The following is a 26,314-nucleotide window of genomic DNA, read 5'->3' as shown; positions in this document are numbered from 1 at the left end:
AAAGTTCAGGTAGGTTATGACGTTGGTCATAAAATATTAGTCAAGTTGAATTTACGATACACGCGTGTGTTTACAGTTAACCAATACAACGTGTTTGCTATACAGAATTGATATTTAGTTTCAATTAATTCAATACATTTATTACATTCGTCGGTGTCCAGAAGATATTACAACTTGTTGTGCAACACATCGACAAGAGTAATGTTTTGCAATTTTTATTTTTAATGAAATGTGATAAATTTTGTAAGTGCATAAATGTTATGACAAGGTTAAATAACCTTAGTACCTCAAGCAAGATAAGATATTACAGAATTTTTATTTTTGTTATTGCAATTAAAACTATTCGAAAGAGTAATAGTATTATTTCCATAACCAACCTCATGGCCTGCCAAAAATTAATAAATCAAGTTTTTTAATGTGGTGTACGATACACATATATTTCCGTACAGTAAATAATGTCGTATATAATTGATTATTCATAACGAATCTTAAAAAATAAATCTCGTTACTGTGATGCATTATCGAAACATTGATTCTACTAATTTATTACGACTATTATACGGAAAAGAGGCTAATTTTGTAAATTATTAAACAAATAAAACGTCCATAAACTAATTTTAACAATATCTCCAAGTTTCGTATTAACCTCTAAACTACGGCAGTCTCATGTCATAAAACGGATAAAATATAACAAAAGAATTTCTCAAGTTGGTTTTTCATTTGCTGCACGATTCCAAAGCAGTGCCGTGAAGTTGCATGCGTATCAAACAACAAAAAAAAGAAGACGCCATTTCCAGAATTCAAAATGGAACCTTTCCAATACAAAGTGCATATTGTATAAAATAAACGAGAAAAATAATAGAGAAGGCAATTTGAAATATTTATGAAAAAAGTAGCTTCATATTACAAAGAGAGATATTTATTCGATGTGCGGTTATGTTTCACTGTGACAAAGTTGAACAAGTATGAACTTGAAGTGGTTTTCGATTAGCGTAGTGAAGTGAAGTTTTCAACGTGTTGCTGTTTGTGCATTGTGTGCTCGCCGCCAGCCGAGTTGACCACTGTGAAGTGCGCATCGTTAGTACCGAGTTGTGTGTACATATAAATGGCGGCTGACGAAAAATGGTACTTTACGAAAGAACAGCTAATAAATACGCCGAGCAGAAGATGCGGCATCGACGCGGATAAGGAACTGAGCTACAGGCAGCAGGCAGCGAATTTCATTCAGGATATGGGACAGCGGCTTGTGGTGTATCCTTTTAACGAATGCATGTTTAGTTGCGTGTTTCTCAACCTCCCTTTCCCCCTATCCCCATTGTCGTTTTACGTTTCCTTTATTCTTTCTATCAATTCAAAATCATCCCCAAACTATCATATACGATTACGTGAGTGGATTCTCTTTACACATTTATCTTTTAATACTTGAAATTTCGGTATTCACGTGAAATTCCTATCTTGTTGTAAACATGAGTGACGTGCGAAAGAAGAGGTCACGCGTCATGATTACGATTCTCCATATTGAACTTTACTACGTTACCTTTGATATACGCTGAATTTCGGAATTTTTGTGCTATTCGGTATATTCATATTGATAATAGAATAATGCTAGTCAATAAACGTGCTTATTAGAATTGTAGTATTCAAAAGGAGGACAGAGAATAGGGTCATGGAAAGGTAGCATTGTTTGCCAAGCTATGTTTGACAATAGTACCAACCAGAACTACAATTTATGCTTATATTTTTTACGCAGGTATATTATTTCTTATATTTTCCATTTATATATGTATGTAGATATATGTATATAAATGCATATGTGTATATATATGTGTGTGCGTGTGCTTAAGATCAGATCGGGACTGGAGGTGGTTTATCAATGCTACACTATAATGCATTGCCGACGTTTCATTATATCAGTGCAAAAAATAATAGAAGTAATTGACAAAGGTTACAAAGAGGGCACAATAAAAATTTTGTACAAGTAGTACTCTTCATTCTCAAAATTATGCTATACTAAAACAATTAACTGTGGACGTTTCCATTGCAAACAGATCACATGCTATTTTGCTTGCATAAAAAATAATATAGTAAATTTAACATGTACTAACTTATTAACTAGCTATGGAATTTATACTAGTTTTGCATTAAATTTGTGCTAATAATATTAGATATTTAATAATACCTTCTATTTCAGAAATATTTTAGCTATATTTTCCCAATGTAGTATGTAGAAATCCTATTTCTATTTCCTATAATATTTTTATGTTTCAGATATATATTTATAAAGATCATAAACATATTAATTATCTTTCCAATTGCAAGAACTTCAACATAGTCTTCATATTATTTGAAATTAAAAGTTTACAAATGTGGAACTCTTTTAAAGACAGTCATATTAGTAAATTGTAGTTTTACTTCTCTGTAGTGCATGTATAATAATACTTATTGTAGGCAAAATACATTAGTGGTGTCTAATATATAGTGTAATATTCGTTTTTCGTATTATTCTACGTTTTTTGTATTGTAACTTGTTCTGAATTCTTCATTTGTATATTTTCCTTTTAGTAAAATAACAAATAATTAAGATATGAAAATTAATAATATAGAGATAGAAAGCATAAATGAAGAAGATCTTAACATAAGCAAAATACAGATGAAAATCAAGAATATGCATCAAAATTATGTGATTTATTTGACCAAGTTTTTCATATTAATGTAATATAGAGATTAAATAAAATTTTTTACGTATAATCTGTTGTGCCCTCCATTTTTTAATCTTACCATATAATTTAATAATTTAAAAATAATCATTAAGAACTGTGTTTCAATTATGTTTATTGTTTTAGTAATTTTTATTTATATTTATTATTATGGGAAATTGAGATATTTTTTAGATATTAAAAGATTATATAAATATGCGACTAATATTCCAATGAAAGTATTTAATGTAATATATTATTTTTTATTATTTTATTTGTTTACATATCAATTCCTAAATAATTTAAGTATTATTTTTGTAGTTATTTGAAATAGTTATATATCAATATCTTTATAATAAGATACAAAAGAGGTCAGAAAATATTTTTTTTGTAATGCATTGTAATACGAAAGTTAATGATTACCACGATTTATATTGTATAGCACAAATATTACTGAAATTTGTACAATATATATATATGTAATTTTAATATAATTTTAATAAATTTAATAAATAATTAATTATAAATATTATGTATATGTTAATAATACATTATTTATTTAATATTTTCCTTAATTAGATAAATATAGGTCGCAATTATGTATCAACACAGCAATAGTGTATATGCACAGATTTTATGTATTCCACTCGCTGTCACATTTCCACAGGAATGCAATTGCAGCAGCAGCACTATTTTTAGCAGCAAAAGTAGAAGAACAGCCACGCAAGTTGGAACATGTTATCAAAATGGCACACATGTGTCTCCACAGAGATCAGCCCCCACCTGATGTCAGATCTGAGGTAAAATAAAAAAGATTAATATCAATAGTAACATGTATGTAATTAATGATAAATTTAATCATTATAATGTATTTTGATGTATAGCAATACCTTGAGCAAGCCCAAGATCTGGTGTTCAATGAAAATGTTCTGCTACAAACATTGGGGTTTGATGTCGCCATTGATCATCCCCACACACATGTTGTTAGATGTTGTCAACTGGTTAAAGGTATGTAAGTTATGTTTAAAAAGGATTGTATAATATTAATTTACTACATTTACATTTTTCCTATATTTTTTATGAAGATATTGATTCAGTAATGATAAGCTTAGATGACATAGTAAACTATAAAATCTTACAACTTTAGATATTGTTTGTAAAATATTTTAGTTATTTGCATTTTTTTTGCAGCGAGCAAGGACTTAGCCCAGACTTCATACTTCATGGCATCTAACAGGTGGCTACACATTATTTCCTAGTATCACTTACTCTTAGCAGTCTTCTGGTCAAATAGATGCCAGCTGGAGTATATTTCCAAGCTAAGACTGTCAGGCAATAGCCACTGGCGCAACATTCTGACCTATATCTTTCTTAGAAAACAAAGTAAACGTGGAATAAAATTGTGCAAATATCTTTGATAAATAATAGAATTCGTTGCTTCAAAGGGAACGTTTTTGAATGAATGAATTTGAAATATTACATCAAAGCATGAAAATGAAACAGAAATTTAGTATAGAAAAGTTTACTTTGATTTCATTTACTTTTTTCTTCAGTTCTAATGTGAATGTTTAAATGTCAACAGTAACTTTTGGGGAGGAATGTTGCGTTGCAGTCGCGGTAATGTCTGATTCTAAAGAGAACGTATGCCAAAGCGAAACGAAGTTTATTTCGTAAACTAAGTTCACGATGAGGATTGCTTAATTGAAGGTAAATGAAATATTCTTAAGGACTGATCGTTTTCTCTTACATTACGGTATATATTGTCCAGTTTTTATTTTTATATTTACATACACTTATTTTTAAGCAGTAGATGCACAAAATAAATTAAGCGTGAGTGAAATGAATGTGGAATTAATGTAATGAGTGAATGTCAAAAAACATTTAATGATAAAAGAAGAATAATTAGCTATACCATTAAATTATATTTTACAATAGTAATCAAATAGTAAAATTACGGGCATAGTCTTACTATAATCCATTCAAATATTATTTAATCAATAATATTTGAACAGATTGTAAACGACTAAATCAATGTAGATTAAGCCTTAATCTATCTCTGTTGTTACAAAGAAACCATTTTTGAAGATTTATATATTTTTCTTTACTAAGAAATAATTTTTAGTGCAAATTTATAAGATATTTTATTTCCTGAAATAATGCGTTCTCAAATAAAAAAATTTCAGAAATTCTGATAACTTTAGTGTTAAATTTCAAGTCTATATATAGCTTAATATAACTAAATTAAAATTCTCTCTATCATGGGATTATGTTGGGGCAAACTTTGGTAAATTTGTTACGATACAACAGAGTGTTGTAGGGCTTACGTTTATAATTATCATCTAGAAAAACATCGCATATTGCTCTAGCTAATAACATTTGTGCGCAAATTTTTGTGTAACTCATCGCAAAAAAGTGTCACATTCACATATGTTGTTTTTTTAACTGTTTTGGAAACGTACTCTTTGGAATTAAATTCCGTTCACGAAAGATATAATTGGAAATATTGTTAATTATTTTCAACGAATCGTAAGAAATTCGTCCTGGTTTTATCCCGATATTACCCATGTTTAATGGAACTGTAGTACTTTAATTTTATAGTACAGTTCTTTTTATGTCCTGGGTTATATTTCGTTAAAAAGTAAAAGAAAAAGAAAACGTTGACGAAGAATTCGTCCTCACTGTTTACTGTTCATAAGAGAAATTTATAAAATAATTCTTTCTTTCTTTCCAGTTTACATTTAACAACCATGTGTCTGCAGTACAAGCCAACGGTAGTTGCCTGCTTTTGCATTCATCTTGCATGTAAATGGTCTAATTGGGAGGTAAGTATTATTAATATGATTTAGGAAAAGTATTTGGCTAATTATAACAAGACGCTTATTTGCTTACAGATACCACAAAGTACAGAAGGGAAGCACTGGTTCTGGTATGTCGACAGAAGTGTGACATCCGAACTATTACAAGAGCTTACAGCAGAATTCCTCCATATATTTGATAAGTGCCCATCAAGATTGAAAAGAAAAATAATGAGCATATCTGCTAATCAAAGTCCAAGCATTAATCACCCTAGTTTACCGAACTCACCCTTTGTAAGTATTTTTATTAAATATATCATATCATAATATCATATTAAATACTACAGAAGAATTATTATCCTAAATTAAAGTTAATATAATAAGTTCAATTTATTAGATAGTTTTACTCAATGTTTTGCGTAGGATGCGGAACCTCGCAAGGTACAATCTCCTGCGACGACGGCCGATGGTGGACCTACATTCCACACAAATCGACCTCATCAGGCGGAGAAACAAGAAGAAAAGAAACAGAACGCTCCTGTACCTGCGAGACCTCCTGTAGATTATCGAGAATATCGAGAAAAGAAAGAACGCGAGCGTTTGGAAAGGGAGAAGGCATCAGTTCCAGCATCAGTTGCGCAAAGTCATGTGTCGGATATTAATAAGCATCATTCTCATCACCATAAACCTGTATCTAGTACAAATGTGCTGAACAAACATCCGTTGCCTCTTGGACAGAAGACACTTCATCATAATCATCATCATAGACCAGATATAAAAGTTGGACAACCGGTACCCCAGAGGCACTCGAGTAGTACTCAAGCTAGGGAACCAAATCGTGATCCCAATAGACAGAGGTTACAAAGAGAGTACAATTCGAACACTGGTATAAGTAGCAGTAGTTGTAGTAGTGGTAGTGCTCTCCATTCTCACAGTCACGTCGTATCGAAGGAACCAACTTTGGATAATTCTATAACCGATTCCGTTACTCACAGATCGGATGTTGGATCATTACAAGAGCCAACGTCTCATGGGAATATACAAGAGAAACTTAGTAATAATAATCATAGTCTGCACAGATTAAGTGGAGTAGAAAGTAAACATCAGGGTCATGATAAAAGAATGTATGATCCAAGGCATAAACCAGTAGAACATAGAAAAGATAATGAACAAAAGCCATATAAATATCCAGATCCGACTAGAGTCGATCGGCAAAGAAAATCTGATACGTTGGAGCAGAGGTGTGAAGAGGTTAGAAAGCTCATTGAGAAGTCAATACTTCCACCTAAACCGACGCTTGACGTACCATATAGTTCAAATACACAGAAGCCGTCGTCACATCATATAAAATACAATCAGTCAGAAAAGTTACAAGTTAGTTCTGGTGCAGTGCCGACCGATGTGAAGCTTAGTACTAGCCAGAGTTCATTTTCACAAGAAAAGTCTCCGAGTAGCTCCGTTGCATTGCTTAGTCAAAAATCATTATCTTCAAAGACAATATCCAGTCAACATACAGCTCATGGTGTATCACAGATATTAAAGGACACGATTAAAAATAGTAATTCTCAGTCGTCGAGTTTATCATCGTTGAATAATCTTGATGACTCAAAAACTGAAAAACGGCCACGGCATGATGACACAGACAAAAGTTCGTCCGATATTCAACAGAGTGTGTTACAAACCCCCCCTGGTAAGCCAAAATCGCTATTCAGTCCAGAGAAAGTACCAACGCCTCGGGAATCTCATTCACAAAGGCTTAAGACTAAACAAAAGACGCCGCCTTCGGCTGCAAAAGTTCCTAAACAAGAACGCGTACCAGACACATCGATAGGCTTTAATTTAGTATCACCTTTCGCAAGCCCACCGGGTTTGCAACAGCAAGAAACGCAATCGGTTAAACGATCGGCTAACGATGTTCCTGCAACGTCCCATAAAAGGCATCGTACGTGTAGCACTAGCGAAAGTGGACAGCAAGTGAAAATAAAAATGGATGATACGACGTCCAGTTTCGAGGCAGTTAAGATGCTCGGTAGAGTACCAGAACTGATACAACCTATTAGAGACAATCCATCGGCGAATGGTAGAGCCAATCAAATAGCGAATGATATGAAACCACCGGAGCTCATTAAACCTTTTGATTCTGAACCAACGATATCACGTTTTAGCACAATACCTACACAGCAACAGATATCATCGAATCAGCAGGGTTTGACGAATGGACTGGATACTAACCTAGTGAAGCAAGAGCCTCAAGAATTCCAAATTAAAAAGGAAACCTATAAAACAGATATACCAATAAAGGCTGAACATCAGATTAAAGGAGAATATTTATCTCCAATGAAATCTGCTCAAAGTATAAGTGCTCTGCTTCAGGAACCTTTAGCACCCATGCCATCATTATTACAAAATATGCAACAATTTAGTCAAATACCACCTCAACAGCAGGTTCATCAGGAACAATTTCAACAACAGCAGTTGCAACAGCAGCAGCAGCAACTTCAACATGAACAACCACCACAACCTCAACATCAACCATCGATATCTCATTCGATGTTGCTCGCACAGCAGGAGCCCGTTCAAAGTCAGTGTCTGCCTCTATCATCGGTTACCGAACCAATGATAGCTTCGACCGTAGATATAAGTGCTCTTTCTGGTCCCGTACAAACAAATACAGAATCCATTCTCTCTGTACCAACATCAACGACCATAACCGTCGCACCCCCTGTAGAAGAGAAGAGATCGGAGCATCACAAGAGCGAAAAGAAGAAAAAGAAGGAGAAGCATAAACATAAAGACAAGGAGAAGAGTAAAGAGAAGCACAAACACAAGCATAAAGACAAGGACAAAGAAAAGCATCGAGAGAAGGACAAAGAAAAAGGAGAAGAGACTGTGCCTGCGGTACCTATCAAAATCACGATTCCTAAAGACAAATTGAATCTGAGCACAGAATCGACAGGAAGCACCGGTGCGAGTACAGTGCCAACTGACAAGAACAAGTCGCCTCAAAACACTAGTATCAAAATCATTATTCCTAAGGAACGGCTGAAAGGTACAGACAGTGTATCTAGTTCACCGGGTCAGTCCGTGGTTCAGGCTCCGTTAAAGATTAAAATCCGAACGGATGGAATCTCGAGGAGTTCCGGCGCGCCCTCGACGACGGGCAGTTCGAGCAGTATCGTTCCAGAGTTCACGAACGAAAGTCGGAAGCGCGATCGTTCTGAAATGAAGGAGAGTCCAACGACTAGTGTTCCGCCAACGAAGAAGCAATCGCAGGTCTCCTCGGCGGGTTACGGGCAACACCGACTAGGCGAACGGCAGAACGGCAGACACTATAATTCAGGCAGCAATAACAAGGTACGTGGAGGCGGTAGAGGCGGCCGCCAGTATATCGGGCGTGGTCCACCACCAGCAGGATCGGCGGGCCATTACAGTGCTCCCGGCCAGCGCGACGGCTACTATCAGCAAGACACCTACAATAGTAACAATGCCCGTAATCCGCATCATCCTCATCCATCCTCGGCTCGTGGTGATCCAGGCTACTCGAGGGCTGGCCACGTAAATCAGACCCAACCAGATTCTTATTTTTTTGCTAATTACCCGCCACCCTCGATGTTCAACCCTGCCGGATACATTTACGATCCTGTCATGTACTATTCGCAATATCAGCAACAGTACCCGATGTATCCGGCGGGTAACGTCATTATGACACCAGACGGTGCTATTGATACGTCTGTACCGCCACCATCCTTACCACCGAATATGCGACAAAATCAAAGCATGATCCCAGTTCCGTCTGCTCGGCAGGAACCCAAGACACCACCACCGTTACCGAGCGGACCACCTCCCAGTTCCTCACCGCCACCACCTCCACCACCGGAATAACATTCGTACGGAAATCCTGTCTTGTAGTGGACTTCAGAGGTAGCTTCCAAAGTAGCGGTAGTAACTGCAGCCACTTCTTGCTCCATTTTCTTTTATATCAGATGATTGACGGACTGGAAATCGTGGTAGTATAAGTTCAAATTTTGAAAATTTAGATTTAGTCATAGGCGCTTCAACTCAGAAAAGCATTATCCTATCACGCATCATAAAAATTTCATAATTCATTAAGTCTTTTTATATTAATAAACACAACGATATTTTATGAAAAATACTAGTGGACTGATTTATATCACTACGATTCTCAGCCCTCCGATTGTCTTCTTTCTATTCATTATGTTAGTTAGTTGATTTTTTAAATACGTTCAATTTTCTCATGCGATATTTTAGAATTCATTTTGCTATACTCAACATTCATTGAATATTCCATTGTTTGTGTATCATCATTGAATATCTTTGTGTAAGTGATATAGAATATCAATTGAAGTATCTTCGTATGAAAGATACAGTAATATCGTAAGTCATAAAAAGGTTTTGAAAGAAAAAATAATGAATGCTATTTGTTTTATAAGAGAAGGCAGTTTGGAGTTTTAGGGGCTGAATAATAGAATGGAAAACGAGGAAAAGAAGTGGCTGGAGGTTCCCGTAGAATGAATTTTCGATCTTGAAGGAATACACTTTCACCTTGCCTCTATCCTCTCTGCTCCCTTCCAGTTTGTGAATGGTAGAAGTAGCAGCATGTCAAACGATCTCTATTCCCCTAGTGTTAAAATTTATCATTTCGATCTTTCCACCTTTGTACCTGTAGCGCAGCTCCTTAGAGTAGTTAAATGAGTGTGAGCCTTCATTGAGGAGTAAAAACGAAAAGTCAAAAGTCTTGTGAGGTCCACGCGACCTAGGGAGGATGAAGTAAGTGCATCACGAAGACAACGATGTCGCGAATTGACTTGCTATATATAGAAAGGAAATGAAAATATCAGATCATTTTATTTTACTCAAGAACACTGAAGAAGTTCTTCAATTACTTTTTTGTCAAATCAGTTAAGAATTATTTGATTATGAGATATTTTCAAGGTAGGTCCTTGAATCTAAGAAAAAAGGAGAATATTTCACGACAATCATTTTCTCTATTGTGTATATTCTAAATTATATATAGTAATTATATATTATGGAAGATACAATTCTCAGAACTATTAGTAATTTTTTGTTTCACGTTAAAATGTCTTTTTTTGTTGAAAAAAGAAGATAGAGACAAGGGGAAAAAGAAAATGTAGGTGCACTATAGTATTTAGGTCAGCGACCACAGGCTAGTATGATACACATAGTTGGAAGAGCTTACGAGTAGAGCAGTTCAATATTGTCGAAAAGATTGTCGTGAATATTAATGTACGAAACACTGCCACATCAGAATTCAGAAAGTAACTGTTTTGCGCTAATGGTCAAATGTCGATAGATAGAGAATGCTCAAAAAAATCTAGAAAAAAGGAGAGTAACTTCTTTCAGCCTTATTTCTTTTTCTTATTGTATATGTATCATATTAACTATAACCAATTAGTAAATTTTTTGCGAAGCTACTCGATCGAATAAAGTTCGAGGTAGTTGAAAAAAACAATTCCTTTCTAGTAAAGGATTTCGGAGAAAGGGTGGTGTGCAGAGTGTTGCGTTCATATGAAATCAAATCTTTGCATAAACGGGTAATATGGCTAGAATAACTTACGAGGTTACTTAAAAACTATACAAAATTTAATAAATTACAAATAAAAATAAAAAAAAATTACAAAGAAGAAATACGAAAAGGAAAAAAGAATTAATGTATAATCGTATGCAGTGAAGCGATTGAGAGTGATTAGAAAAACATAAATGTATTATTAATACGAATTTAAAAGTGTATGTATTTGTAAAGGTACATATAATTTTGTTGAAACTAACATGTGTATTACATCGTCGTTGTTTTTATACGCGGATAAAATAATATTAACAAAAATTCTTTCCGACTAACCCTTTGCAGTCCGATATATCTTTTTGTCGTTTCGTGTCAGCCGAAGCTAATATTTGCTAAGCTTTCTGTGCGATACTTTCAATACTATCCCTTTCTTATTCTAGCATTGAACTCTCCATCGAACATTTTATATGTATATGATTTAAAACATATCTAGAAGAATGAATACAATGCACCACGATATTGTAATTATTATAGCACATTTATTGTTAGATTATCGTAGGATTCGAAAGGAACGCAAAGGGTTATTATCGCGTTATTTTGCGTGCAATAGAAAGTTACATTAATTCTGATGAAATATTCTATGGAAAGAAAAATAATTCTATAATTACGAAAGTTGGAACAACAGCTCAAAAAAGATGCGACTTCTGTATATGACTGTTGTTTGTTAATGTGCGGCGTAGAGTGTTGAGCAAGAATTGTGAAATATAATTACGATTATAATAGATGCGATATGAAGTAATGGACTTCATAGAATTTGCTCTCATTGTTAGTACAGGATAATTATAGATTTGTTAATATCGCGATTTATTTTTCATTTATCTCTCGTATCCGAATTAGAATACGCGGCCATCATTGAATTCTGGTCAGAAAATCGCGATTGATAATTTGGTTAAGGTCTGATTTAGACGAGTTGTGCATTATTATTGATATTTTGCTGAGAAGAACTGTTATTCGACAACTTTCATATTTTTGATGATGGAGTGTTGATTAGATCGTAATATTACTATTTGAAATGTTATTTCTAAGGCTAGAAAGTTTTCTCACAATTTTTAAGGAAATTTTTAAGGAAGACGCTATATTGTCTGTGTTCTTTAGAATCATTTCTTAATCTATATTTATCTTTGATGCAGATTGTAGAATCATTTTTTGTATATTACAGAAAATTAAATTCTGTTATCTTTCTTCTTATTATTTTTTTGTTCAAGGAATTTTACAATTTCTATATCTTTGACTCATTTTTGCATGTAGGAAGACTTCTTAATTTGATCATGTTACATGTTACCTATTCTGTCGAATTACTCAGCGTTACTGACGCAAAATCACAATTCATCTATATTGAACCTTAAAAAATCAGAACAACGATGTAATGATGATTCTTTAACCGTGCGTAGTTTCCTATTAAAAACCGATGAGCACATCCTCACGTTGTTTGCTCGTTTCTTACACATCAATGGTATCTCCAATCAGATATACACGAATGTATAAAGAGAGTCTTACTACTAACATTTATAGAGTTGAGAGGATGGCATGCTTATGAGGGTTAACGAAATGGAAACATGCGACGGGATAAAGATATTATTTAGCTTTTCAGTTTTTTAGATGTCGATGAAGAGACGATCAGATTTGTTCATGTTAAGTTCTCTGAATCTGAAGAGAGAATTCTTTCTTCAGAGTTTAAGCATTACTGAAACAAAATGGTCCATCTATTTGTGCGACTACTTAAGAACTTTCCTACCTAAGATTTTATTTTTTACATTCTCTTGTACAATGATTTCAGCTTCTTTAAGTCTATATGTAGATTGTTTTTATATTTATTTGTAATAATCGTGGACGCGCGTAGACCTTTCCTCTCATTTTTTCTCTCCCACTCAATTCTTAACAATATATGAATCCCATATTGGACAATATATATGTACATTATATCTATGTATAATATATATATTATATATGTATATTATATGTGTATAATATATATCATATATATCATATGTATATTACATATATGTATAGTATAAATAATATATATATATTATATATGTATATATATAAGCAACAAATTAAATATAGAATGGATATTATCTCAGGAACGTATAAGAAAAGAACGAGAGATAGTGTGAATAATATATTTAAAAAAGATATATATTATCTATTAAGAATACGTTTGTATTTACATAAAATATACACACGCGTACACGCGTGTGTCGTGCAGCCATTGTGACAAACAAAAATTTATCGGGCCGCTAAGCGCTGTGGCACCAATCGATGTTCTTGTTGTTATTGTTATAATTATTGTCACAATTAGGACCTAGTATTTTGAATTTAGATTATTACATGTGTATTGTGTGATTGCTATGATCGTTGCCTCTTTCTGGACTTCTCAGTGCAAAATTCTGTAGTTCGTTTTATATCTTACTTCTTTTGCGAGACTAGAATGTCTTGTATTTAAAAAACAAAAGAAAAAGAATATTTAGTTGTAGTTTAAAAGAGAGGAAAAGAATTAAAAAAAAAAATTCGAGTAGTTTTTTTCTTAGCTAGTAAATATTCCACGTGTAAATCGAATGACTTGTGTATAAAGAGATGAATACAGTGTATAGAAATTTGCACAGGAGAAGAAATTATTTTTCAAAGGCACATGTATACTTTTAAATTTTGTTTCTTTGTGTCTTTCGTAGTATATGTTATGAACAAATATCGCGAATGAATTAATCGAGTCTGTACGAATCACTGAATTTTGTCAGGTCGTATTGTAAAACGATATATATATATAATTTAATTTAGGGGGAAAAAGATAGAAAAGAAGAAAAAGAAAAATGAAGACAAGAAACATTCAGGAAGAATGTGCGCAGTTTTCGATTTTATTATACTTTAAATATTGATATTATATGTAAATGTTTTATTTTCCAAAATTTTCTCCTTCAATTATTATTAATCGTAATCAACGCATGAATTTCGCCGTGCAATTTAGTGCTTTATCGGTAAACGACAATTATTGTACGAATATTAAATATATTTCTACTTTGATTATGAAAAATTAGTGTCTTATTTGAACAATCACATTGATGCTTTGTTCTTCCTGAATATGTTTTAGAGCATTAAATGGAAAGAACAAGAACCTCTTAGACCTAGCCTTTAATCCAACGATAATAAATGTAATCCAAAACCACACTGTAAACGAAAAAAGGAAAAAAATGAAAAAAGAATTCGCAGGATCTATGTGTGTTGTCTAAGCAAAAAAACTGAAAGAATCGAAGAAAAAAAAGAGATCACTAGTGAGAAACTGCGAGAAAATCAACAAGATCGGCCTACCTAAAAAATTGTGCAATTGTACAAGTCGTATAAAGACAAAATAATTGCTAAGGTAAATTATATAGATTTTGTACTCTCCGATAGTAAGAAGTTGAAAGAGAGTTATATATATATATATTAATATAATAGTAATAACGATATATGAGCCCACGCATGTGACCAGCGATCGACACGAGTGATATAAAATTTATGAGCTATTGAACTCATAGAAGAGGAACACCAGATGTGTAAAATTTTGCGAACACTGCATCGATACTGTACACAATGTATATTTCTATCACTTGTCGCGCACGTTTCTTGCCATATTCTTATTATAATAGACTCTAGGCGTTCACGGATGTGTATTTTAATATAGAATCTTGCGATACTACATTTCTAATTATACGCTTAAAAATTTTGGAGACTTCATTCATTAAAAATTACACATACCCACGTTATTATTTTTGTAAAATATACCACTCTTTCGATGTTACCTATCTACATATATATATAATACATACTGTGGATATTCACGAGTAGAATTGAAATTTCCGTATTTGGATCGTCCACAGCCATCGATTTGTCAAAAAGAAACACGACGGTGCTTATACACACGTATATATAACATTTTAATTTTATAGAAAAAGAAGGATAATATTATATATAATTTTATAAAATTAGACTGTTCAAGCCCACACGTCGCGGATAATTACGTATTATTACGGCAGGAATCGTACGCGTCATGTGTTCGACCAAGAAAAGAAATAATCATCGGAAATAAACGTTCTGTGGAAACGAAAAGTACCTTAGTGATTATTTTGTCTCTTTCTTAACACACCATATAAAAAAAAATATTAATATATGTACACATATACTATGACACATGATGCTGTGCATGTATATACGTGTATATATGATATTATATTTTAGATATAATAATCGCACACCATATATCGCCGCATCTTCTTTGTGTACTAACATTATATCACAGCTATCAGTATGTAATACGATTATTATCATGCGTAAAAGTTCTTCATTTTTATACGCTATCATACGTGGAAATGAATAGTATTTCTAGTGTATAAGAGACACGGCAAAAATATCTCAATACACAAAACATGTTATTTGATATTTATCTCGCTTGGTGGAGGGTACTTGTAATGTTTGCCTACACATTATCGTCGAAACGTCGATGCTATTGTTATCGTTGTTGTTTATATTTAAGTGTATTGTGTGTGCGTGTAATTTTGCATGAGCATGCACGCGATAGCAAGCTTTTTGTGTTGTATGCATGTATTCAGTTCTTCTTTTTTTTCTTTCGAGAATTATGCTTTAATTTGCATTTCATTTAATTCTCACAGATAGCAAGTTAAATTTGGGAGGGGGGGGGGTGATAAAATTGGGTGCGATCTATTAGCAATACTATGACGTTTATTTGACTTTATTACACTTTTTTATTTGGTCTTTTTGAATATACATAATATTCATCCGCATTCCGTATAGAAGCTTTAATATCATTCGTTCATGAAGTCACTTGATGTTTCTCGATTTAATTCTCAGTTAGTCGTGTCCATAAAATTGGAATTTATTTGCGTCTTTTTTTAAAAACAGTAATTAGGATCCATAATTATTTTAACTGAATACCTGTAACTCATTCATATAGCTATACGAACACTTATCACGTGTCTGAAACATGCATCGAGGAATACGTGTTTATTCATTAATTCCTAAATTATGCGTCGCCACGAAAAATGGAATTGCAATTGTTTAATCAGCATATCTTATTAATATTCATTTCTTTTAATTCAATTTCTATAATAGGCTGACGTAAATTAGCGTATTCCTCATCTGTTTCTTTTATGATCGACAAGAAAAGAAGAAAAGATAACGGAAAGGAATTTCAACGTTTAATGATCAAATAAGGAGTAAACCAACAACATCAAATAATTCTGAAACATTCTACCAAGGAAATAGAGAATTTACTTGATTTTATTTCGACGAAACTGTATAAATATCGATCAATTTATTATTAGTTTTTTAAACAATTTCTTTTGAGGTATTATAAAAGGATTGGAGTACCACAGTTCTCTTTGTATTTTCAGGAGAAACACACGTCTAGCCATCACAAAAGTTCCAGCAAGCTGTCACAGTCTCAGCAATCTCACACGACGTAGTATCCGGACATCAGTAGAAGAGGATGTCGGTAAAAGTCTCTTCAGGAAGTGCTCCGAAGTGACCTGATTGATATCCATCCTGAAAGGGGAAAATTCACCTCGTTTTGCTTCTTCGTCCTTGAAACTGCGTTGAGATTCCAAAGCAATGCAGCTTTCATCGTCGTCCTCGTTTCTCACAGTCGTCCCAGATGATCAAGAGGAGAATAGATGTTCGTTAGCTGTCTGCTTCATCCGTTGCAGCATTCTATCCAAAGTTTACGATAAGAAGGGAATAATTCTTATAACAGTTCTTCATATATGGCTGCATCGAAGATGAGAATTCACAAAAAGACGCAAGCTTGACGCCTTAACGTTAGCCAAAGTTTAACGTAAATCGATCAGCGATTTATGCTTTCGACTAGAGAAAAGAACGAAAAAGAAAGGAAAATAATTAATCTTACTCAGGTCAAATTAAATACGCAGTAAGTTAAGGAGAAAGGGAATTTCACTTCGTCCTTGATCATTGGATTACGCGATTTTCATTTTACTTGCGATCTGTACAACATCGCCTTTTATTCTGTCCTTTTTCCCCTTCTTTTTTATACTATCTTGTAGAAATATAAGACGAATTCTTTTAATTCTCGATATGCAAATAATCGAAAGAATACGTCTTATGATAACATAGCCCTCAGAATCGATCTCAGATTCCCGATTTTTTATAACAAATATCGTACCGATATTTTGCATCAATCGTACGAAAATGAGTAATATATCGTTCACGATATTTAGATTTAATCGTTAGTTACTACGATCGTCTTCATTTTTTCATAGAAACATATATCGTTCATTAGAAATAATGAATAATATGACATTTGGAATCATGAGCCTATACAATGTAAGTCGAACTTGTGATTTCGTTTCGAGGGCTAAATAATACCTTTTTCCAACTTTCCATTTGTTATTCCATTTAACTGCCATGTTTTTATTTGCATCGAAGAACGCGAGACAATGCATCGTAAATTTCACAACTATCAAATTAATCGTCGATCGATTCGTTAGACAGGGAGGGACGTGATTAAACAGATTTGAAGCTCGAATGAGCCGGATATAGAATAATCTTTGTACGTTTTACATTTTAGGTAACAAGTTTTTTTCTTTGCTGTTCAGTGAATTCCTGATCACGAATGCTTTGTGCGACGTTCTTATCGATGTAGCGAAAGGACTTTATTATTCAATAGTACACTTTCATTGTCATTGTTTCAGTTGATCATTTCAGTTTTGTTACGTTCACGATGCATTTAACAAAGTTTCGTTTCTTACCGCATCTTCATACTATTTTTTTCTTTCTTTTCCTTGAATCAATCAAGATCTTAGAGTAAATGTTCCGTTTCAATGATCAAAACGTAGACCGCCGTAGCTCCATAGATGTTAATGGTACAAATTGTACATATTTTTAGTATCCCACCTCCATCGATTGTTCTTTAAAGATGAATTTTCTACAGGTTCGAATGTCCCTAAGAAACGAATCGTTTGTGCGAAGCGGTGAGCATGCACACTGAAAGAAAAACTTGGTCCATGTCCAATGATATTTATTCGTGCCGTTTTGTTATGTACATAGCCGAAAAAACCGCATAATATAGTAAGTAATTCGAATTATACTATCGCCACTTAGCATAAAGGACTATAGATAAACGATTAATATTATTGTCAGACTGTAAATAAAATTATTTTGTATGCCAAAATAAACCAAATGAATGACTCGACACACTACGGTTATACAATCGCGTTACACCACACAATGTAAGAAATATTAAAATGAAAAAAAATACAGAGTAATGGTACAAGTTGCAGTACGCGCAATGGTAATACACGAAAGATTCCACTAATTATCTTCACTCGTTCAAAAGATAAAGGAACCATGCGTATATTTAGCGAACACACAGTTAATACTCGACTCTATTCTCTGTAGGTATTATTTTTTAAGAGAAACCGATAATAGAATTATATTATCAAATATATTTGCGAACGGCCGTGCGTACTGTATCGATTTAAAAAAAAAAGAAAAATGTTATCACTAATTTTCACGCGTATTTCATACCCGAGCATTTGTTGCGTTATCTTAAAAACGAGCAGCTATAGTAATAATAATATTAATATCAATTAACATTTAAATAATGGTAATTATAATAACACGACACATTGATAATTGTAAACAATAAGAACACAAAACGGTGATCCACCTCTGTCGTTTGTGAATTTTTGAAACAATTCACGCATAGAAATTTCTTCATCGTTCTTCTTTTATTGTGCATATCGAAGATTGCACTCCGAGTTCGAAAACGTGTACGAAGAAAAACATGTATTTATTGATTATAAATGATAAGCCGATCAGATGTAAACTTAGATTCGTGAATCGTATTTCAACTATTGTCAAATATGCCTTTGACACGTTTGTTCAACGAAACAAAAGAGAGAGGAAGAAAAACAAAATTGTATGTTAGCAATAAATGTTCCAAGACGACTTTCGGCGCGATAAAATATCACCCGCTTCGTCATTCGTCGAATAATATTGTAAGAATATTTTTCATTCTTATTACACGATAGGTAAGAGTGACGAGCCTATTTTATCGTGTCGACTTTAATCCATAGCCGAGAGTAATTCAAGGTTCTACTTATAGAGTATTACAATTATACACAGTTTACGTATATGTTATTGCCTCTCAAAGAGAGCGTTCGCATCGAGAGCATTTTCTTCTCATTTGTAGGATGTTTCTCCTTCTAATCCTTAAGAGAAGAATAGATGAAATTTTTAGTATTCTCTTGGCTGTGTGGTACAAAAATGACGTTTATTGCTAATTGTTTCCAGTTCAGCGAATAACGCGTAATAATCGTAACGCAACTGTTTCGCTATTTACCAAGATTGAATTACAGAGCGAAACAGAGAACGAGTGAGAAAGAAAAAGAAAACAATTGATCATGTAGAATTTCGAATGAAATAACGTCGGAACGCACGGCATTGTTTTATCGACTAAATAATTTGTTTGTCGATCGAATTTTTTCGAAGAGCGAAACGGGCTCGTTTGAAAATTGTTAGACTAAATTTAGCTATAAATCCACGATTAGGACAAAAAAAAACTACGTTTCTTTAGAGAACAGGTTGCTTCCGTTTCTTTCTTCGAAGAAGGAGAGTAAATAAAATGGAAAAAAGAACATATTATACGAGTTCGATCGATGTAAAAGATGGAGAATTTTTTTAAAAGGACGAACGGGAGATAACCGAAGAATAAAATACCGTGTCCGCGATGTAAATAAATTTATTCTTAAGGACTTGAACAGGAGCGACGATTCGTGAAGAGTGTATACTTATTATTATTATTATTATCATCGTTTGCAAGTCGTGCATTTGTATTTCACGCGCATGCCGAGGAGCTTGCGTATCGTGGATACACACTCGATCCGGAAGTCTTTAGTCGTGAGAAAGTTCCTTCTTAAAATTAGAAATAATTTCACATTTAAAATAGAAGCCAAAAAGAAGAAAACCGAATTACAGAATTATAAAAAGCTGATTTCATAATAGGACACATACTAACATTATTTGATATACCTTCTTTTTTAAACAAATGTCTTCTTTTTCACCCTTTGATTATGGTGGGTGTTTATATTTTTTCAAATTACGAGTGCAATTATTATTTCATATTAAGAACTACTCATATATGTTGAACAATATGTATGATTGTATATATTACATATATATATATATATATATATATATATATATATATAATATATATATATATGTATGTGTGTGTATATTTCTTTATTTTTCTTTTTTAAGAACAATGCTTTCAAAGAAAAATAAGGAAAGTCATTATTTTCTCTCTCATGACTGATGATTTTCGTGACCAGAGTTAAGCTTGCCTAGTTTCAGGCGGCGTTAAAAAGTTATCCTTAATAAAGAGAGAAGCAAAAGAATGATTAAAACAACTATCTTCGTGGTTTTTATTATTTCTCCTTTTTATGTGTGGCCAATGAAAATTGGAACTTTGTTATTTCATTCAGAATCAATTTCCATATGTGCACAGTTCATGAAAAGTATGTATTAATATATATAGTATATATTCTAAAGGACCGAAAAAAAATTGAAGTATTTTTATTCAATATTAAATGAAGCTTTTCAATTGTATATTAATTCTTTAGTAATATTAAATAATAAGTTCAAATCGGTACTCAAATTTCCGTAAAAGTATTTCTTTTGAAGTGAGATTTATATTCATACGAAAAAATCGATTCTTTTTAGTACGAGATCCATATCGATACGAAGAGATCGATTTCTGACATTTCGATACAATTCGATATACGATTAAAACTCGTACAGCGGTATTAATAAGTATCGATGTCGTATCAATGCGATATCAGTATCTGATTACTATTATGTACTTTCACTTTATAAATCTCTGACTTTAAAAAGTAGATTTTATCTGTGTATTATTCATTTATAGTTGAAAAAGTATATATAATTCAAACTACAGTTACTCTACAAATTTCAACGAGAATACGTCACCTTTAATTGACATTTCTGTGATAAAGCATAGGTATGTTGCCCCAATATTCAAAAATATATCTTTTACGTTCTTCAACGTAATAGAGATTATGATCATTTTTTATGATTTACTATAAAAGTCTTTGGTATTATTAACTGCATTATTAATCTGATCAATTAATTAAGATAATACAGTGATTTATAATTTACAAGTTTACATCTCTTTCATAGTTAAGTATATTCATTTTATAAATGTTTTCATAATTTAATCAAACCATCTTTGTCGATTTTAGAAATGAGTCATATTAGGAGCTTACGTCATACTATGTCTTGTTTAAATATTTGGAAATTGAAAAGACAGATATTAATCAAGAATGGATATAGAGATATCCATCATTCGTAAGTATTGTTATTTATAAAAGCAGGATCTAGCTTAGATATGTTAAAAATCTCACAACATGTCAATATTAATGTTAATGAAAAATGCTTTAGGTGTAAAGTATTAGTAGTGGGTGGTGGTACCGGAGGTTGCAGCATGGCTGCAAAATTCGCTGATACATTTAAAGATCAAGTTGTCATAATAGAACCAAATGAAGTAAAACATTTTTTGTCAAATTTTTATTTCAATAATAAAAATATTGAATATTTTTATAATTAAATAAAGTATTTTATGGTATATAAATAATGCAGAGTAATATTTTCTAGATACATTATTATCAACCAATGTTTACTTTGATCGGTGGTGGCATAAGATCTTTTGAACATTCAAAAAGGTTAATGAAAGATACTCTACCAAAGAATGCAAAGTGGTTTCAAGAAAATGTAATGAGTTTTGAACCATCACATAATCAAGTGACTATGAGCAATGGAGATACTGTTCAATATGAAATCATGATCATTGCAATGGGTTTGCAATTACATTGGGAAAAAGTGAGGTTGGACAAAATATTTTATACCTTTTAACTAATAAATAAAAAGTTAATTTTTTGTTTTATATATATAGATACCAGGTTTAATAGAAAGTCTTAAAGATAATATGTCAGGTGTTTGCTCGATTTATGGACCTGAGACGGTTATAAATGTGTTTCCAAAAATTACAAGAACCAAGGGTGGTACTGCAATATTTACTTTTCCAAACAGTCCTGTTAAGTGTCCTGGAGCACCTCAAAAGATTGCATATATCGCAGAAGAGTATTTTCGAAATGTAAACAATTACAATATCTTTTAAATCTCAGTGTGCATGTGTTCATATTTATTTTTTTTTCCAAAGCAAAAAGTACGCGATAATGTAAAGGTTGTGTATAACACTGCATTACCAGTTATATTTGGAGTTAAAAAATATGCTGATGCTCTTTGGGATGTTTGCAAAAGAAGGAATATTACTGTAAATGTTCAAACTAATCTGATAAAGATAGATCCAGCTACAGAAGAAGCTGTATTTCAAAAATTAGATGGATCAAATGAAACGTTTGTTGAAAAAGTATACCTTTACTTTTTATATAAAGTGAGCTTATATATGTGTGTAATATATAATTACAATTTACAATATCTTTCCGTTTAGTATTCATTACTTCATGTATGTCCACCAATGGGTCCACCTGATGTTTTAAAAAAACATCCTTCATTAACAAACGAAGTAGGATTTTTGTCAGTTGATCCGAAAACTCTACGTCACACGAAGTACTCGAACATATACGGAATCGGAGATTGTATTAGCACACCAAACTCTAAAACTATGGCAGCAATAGGTACTAAATCATTCTGTAATAATTGTTGAACTATAGTTTATTTCAGATTTTTCTTTTCACAGCTGCTCAGGGAAAAGTATTGTATAAAAACATTATGGATGACTTGGCTGGTAAACCAATGATTATGGCCTACAATGGTTATTCATCCTGTCCTTTAGTTACTGGTTATAACAAGTGTATTTTGGCAGAATTTGATTATAATTTGCAACCATTGGAAACATTCCCCGTAAATCAAGGTCGAGAATATTATTTCATGTTTATACTGAAAGCCTACATATTCCCACTTTTATATTGGACCTTAATGATTCGGTAAATTTGTTGTAAATTTGGAATAAGTTTGCGATTTCTGCATGGAAAAAGTATAGACCTTCATAAATTATTATAATTTACAGTGGAAAATGGGATGGACCTGAATTTTTCAGGAAATATTCAAATGTGATAAAAAAGAAGGAAGTAGCTAAAATTTAAATAGTATTTCGACCAAATATTTAAATCTTAATGTATAATATTTGAAAATATTTATACATAATAATAAATCATAATATATATAATGAAGATATATCATATATTTTTGCAACATAATCATTTTATAAAATTATGTAAAGTTGTAAATAATGAATTTACATATATGTACAATTCAATTGGTTTCTGTATATTAATTTTGGTTAATTTTGATTTTCATATAAATGAAATTTTTTTTTATATCTACTAAGTTATATACAACCAATTCCTTTATTAGTTAGCAACCAGATTATAAGCAAATGCGATGTAAGTATAAGAATTAAAATTAAAGAGTTGCAACATGTAGTAAGAATACTTCTTTAGAAATGAAAAATTTTACAATTAATTTAACCTATTCGGCGATTGAATTAATTGGCTGAAAAACAGCACGATTTACGTAGTAGTAGTAGTAGTAGTAGTAGTGTAGACAGTGACACGTCAAGCTTGACGTAAACATGGAAGGTCAGCTATCGGTAGGTTTCTTAATGCGTATTCTACATTTTTTTATATAGATTTGGTAGCAAAGTGCACTTCTTGTTAATATATTCTTGATATAAGTATCGTCTCGTGCAATCGTAATCATGAATCGTGCTGGATCATCGAAAGTTGTACAACATAACCTCTCTCCAATGCTTCGGAGTGACCAGGATCGCGAATTTCAGCAACGCGTATGATTTCTACTGATTTTAAGTTTGCTTTCCGTATCTGTCCCCATTTATTAAAGATGATTAAATGAGAGTGTTTTCTAACCTCTTTCAATGCAGTGTAACACTGCGTAACATGTGTAATTATTAAACGAAATTGTATTTGAATCCTATATGGGTGCATACATGAGAAAGATTTTTTAATAAGTTACGATTTAGCAAGATATTTTTATACATATATATATTGTATATTTATAGGAACCAACACTTTATACTGTCAAGGGTATGGCCATTCTGGACAATGATGGTAACAGAATATTAGCTAAATATTATGACAAAAATATATTTCCTACATCGAAGGAACAGAAAACATTTGAAAAAAATCTTTTCAACAAAACGCACAGAGCAAATGCAGAAATTATAATGCTGGATGGTTTAACATGTGTTTATAGAAGTAACGTAGATTTATTCTTCTATGTTATGGGAAGTTCCCATGAAAATGAGGTATGCACAAAACCCTAAATATTCAGTTATATTAGTAATAGAAGATATTATTATATTTTAATTCTTGAATTTTATTTTAGCTGATTTTAATGAGTGTATTAAATTGTTTATATGATTCAGTGAGTCAAATTTTAAGAAAAAATGTTGAAAGAAAAGCTGTTTTAGACAGCTTAGACATAGTCATGTTAGCAATGGATGAAATTTGTGATGGAGGGTAAATAAAAGCGTTTAAACAATATGCTAACATTAATAAAATGAGAAATAAAAATTTGAAACTTTTCAGAATTATTCTTGATGCTGATGCCTCGAGTGTGGTTCAAAGGGTGGCGTTAAGAACAGATGATATCCCACTTGGGGAACAAACAGTCGCACAGGTAATATTTAATATTAGGTATAAAATATTTAATTGATTTAATGGCATAAAAGTAAAGGCAAAGTTTATGTCCATTTACCACATAGAAACATTTTCGATTTTTTTATTTTGTGTTCATGCATCATTCTACATTCTTCGCATAGTCTCTGATTGTAAGTTTTTGTGATTCTGAAATGCAGAATTATCAACAATCTTTCATAAGATTTTCATTTGTGTCATTAAATATTTTGTTTTTGTTCTAGGTTTTACAATCTGCGAAAGAACAACTCAAGTGGTCTTTACTAAAATAAGATTTATATACAGAAAATTATATTAAATACCTAAAATTATTACTTTAAAATATAAAAATTGTATAATCCTGTAATGTTTAAATATTAAAGAACAACAAATTCTTTATTAGATATTTTGTACATTCCGTATTTAAGTTATATTACCATTTGGTTAAAGAAACAGTTAAATATTTTGTATTAAATTCATAAATTATAGTATTTATTTATATGATTTATAATGGAACTATGTATTAATATCAATATGTTCAGTATTATCATTATATTCTTCATTTAGTACTTATTTTGTATATTGCACCCTGATGCATACGAAAGAAAAAAATAGTTTTTAAATTACTGTTTTTTAAGAGTATGCATTCCTTTGAAATGTTACATATTACATACATTGCACATGAGCGTAATATTAGAAGCCTTCTTCATTCTACACTCCCAATACACTCGTTTAACTTTGTTCTGGAATAAACGAATACCGACACACAGTTTCGACATATATAAAATAATTACTTTTGTAAATCTTGTAAGTAATGTTCAATAAAGATGGCGAAAATTAAAAATCTAAATCTCTCAGCTCATAAGCAAAGTCTTTTAACATTTAAGAGCTTAAAGGAAAACCTAAGACCTAAGGAATAACTCTAGATTAATATAATATGTAATTAGAATAATTTGTCTAACAATTCTTCCTGGCCTTAGTCATACATAATTGGCTATAACAATGTTTTCGTCGATTAACTAAAATTTGTAAATCTTTTTTTTTTTTTTTTTTTTTTTTTATTTAGTCCGTGCCTCTCGGCTTTGGACGAACATTCGATTTTTACAACACATTATTGCCCTTAGCCTATTCTTACCTCTAGTCTAAAACTAATGCTTACACTATATTGCAATCTATGCCTACACACTATTCCCACTTATGCCTACACACTATTGCCACTTTGGTCTTTTTTTCCTCCTTGCTGCGCTACCTTCCTATCATTCCACCCCGTCTTGTACTGCCTTTGCCCTTCTTTTCTCTATTATCGCTCTCAGCTCCATTAGTCCTTCCTCAGTCCCATTTAATATTTCTTCCATTTCCTTTGCTCCTCCTGTTATTTCACATTCTTTTAGCACATGTCTCAGGTCCTCTTCTTCCCCTCCACATAATCTGCACCTTCTTTCTTCCTCCTCTTTCCAATGTTCTTTCGCTTTGGTT

General features: G+C 32.2%; 3 protein-coding genes and 1 long non-coding RNA gene across 10 annotated transcripts; 3 read left to right on the top strand and 1 right to left on the bottom strand.

Moving 5' to 3' along the window:
* The first annotated feature begins 1,103 nt into the window (after positions 1-1,103).
* Positions 1,104-16,617, top strand: LOC122575056 (cyclin-T-like). Of its 3 annotated transcripts, XM_043743447.1 has the most exons (8): positions 1,104-1,251; positions 3,286-3,496; positions 3,581-3,704; positions 3,888-3,933; positions 5,428-5,518; positions 5,588-5,785; positions 5,915-8,845; positions 16,481-16,617. In XM_043743447.1, exons 1-8 carry the CDS (start codon positions 1,106-1,108, stop codon positions 16,550-16,552), a joined length of 3,819 nt encoding a protein of 1,272 aa, XP_043599382.1. In that variant the 5' UTR covers positions 1,104-1,105; the 3' UTR covers positions 16,553-16,617. The 3 variants fall into 3 exon arrangements, with proteins under 3 accessions (XP_043599382.1, XP_043599380.1, XP_043599383.1); XM_043743445.1 differs by lacking the exon at positions 16,481-16,617 and having other exon boundaries at positions 5,915-15,182; XM_043743448.1 differs by lacking the exons at positions 1,104-1,251; positions 3,286-3,496; positions 3,581-3,704; positions 3,888-3,933; positions 16,481-16,617 and adding an exon at positions 3,963-4,403 and having other exon boundaries at positions 5,915-15,182.
* LOC122575063 lies at positions 15,792-17,986 on the bottom strand. Its single transcript, XR_006319303.1, has 2 exons — positions 17,852-17,986; positions 15,792-16,949 (listed from the first exon to the last, which is right to left on the bottom strand). It is a non-coding gene; the product is annotated as an uncharacterized LOC122575063 (long non-coding RNA).
* A 2,926-nt stretch (positions 17,987-20,912) lies between these two features.
* On the top strand, positions 20,913-23,312 carry LOC122575197 (sulfide:quinone oxidoreductase, mitochondrial). Its single transcript, XM_043743827.1, has 9 exons — positions 20,913-21,123; positions 21,365-21,470; positions 21,564-21,666; positions 21,777-22,001; positions 22,075-22,275; positions 22,342-22,551; positions 22,633-22,819; positions 22,882-23,128; positions 23,212-23,312. The coding sequence occupies exons 2-9, from the start codon at positions 21,367-21,369 to the stop codon at positions 23,285-23,287; spliced, it is 1,353 nt and encodes a 450-aa protein (XP_043599762.1). The 5' UTR covers positions 20,913-21,123; positions 21,365-21,366; the 3' UTR covers positions 23,288-23,312.
* Positions 23,313-23,535: 223 nt separating this feature from the next.
* Positions 23,536-25,688, top strand: LOC122575196 (coatomer subunit zeta-1). Of its 5 annotated transcripts, XM_043743823.1 has the most exons (6): positions 23,750-23,793; positions 23,879-23,988; positions 24,223-24,468; positions 24,549-24,682; positions 24,752-24,842; positions 25,084-25,688. In XM_043743823.1, the coding sequence occupies exons 2-6, from the start codon at positions 23,902-23,904 to the stop codon at positions 25,129-25,131; spliced, it is 606 nt and encodes a 201-aa protein (XP_043599758.1). In that variant the 5' UTR covers positions 23,750-23,793; positions 23,879-23,901; the 3' UTR covers positions 25,132-25,688. The 5 variants fall into 5 exon arrangements, with proteins under 5 accessions (XP_043599759.1, XP_043599758.1, XP_043599757.1 ...); XM_043743824.1 differs by lacking the exon at positions 23,879-23,988 and having other exon boundaries at positions 23,536-23,793; XM_043743822.1 differs by lacking the exon at positions 23,750-23,793 and having other exon boundaries at positions 23,800-23,988.
* The last annotated feature ends 626 nt before the right edge of the window (positions 25,689-26,314 follow it).

The sequence above is a fragment of the Bombus pyrosoma genome, linkage group LG14, assembly GCF_014825855.1.
Source record: "Bombus pyrosoma isolate SC7728 linkage group LG14, ASM1482585v1, whole genome shotgun sequence".
NCBI lineage: Eukaryota > Metazoa > Arthropoda > Insecta > Hymenoptera > Apidae > Bombus > Bombus pyrosoma.
This window is presented reverse-complemented; position numbering and strand designations above follow the sequence as displayed.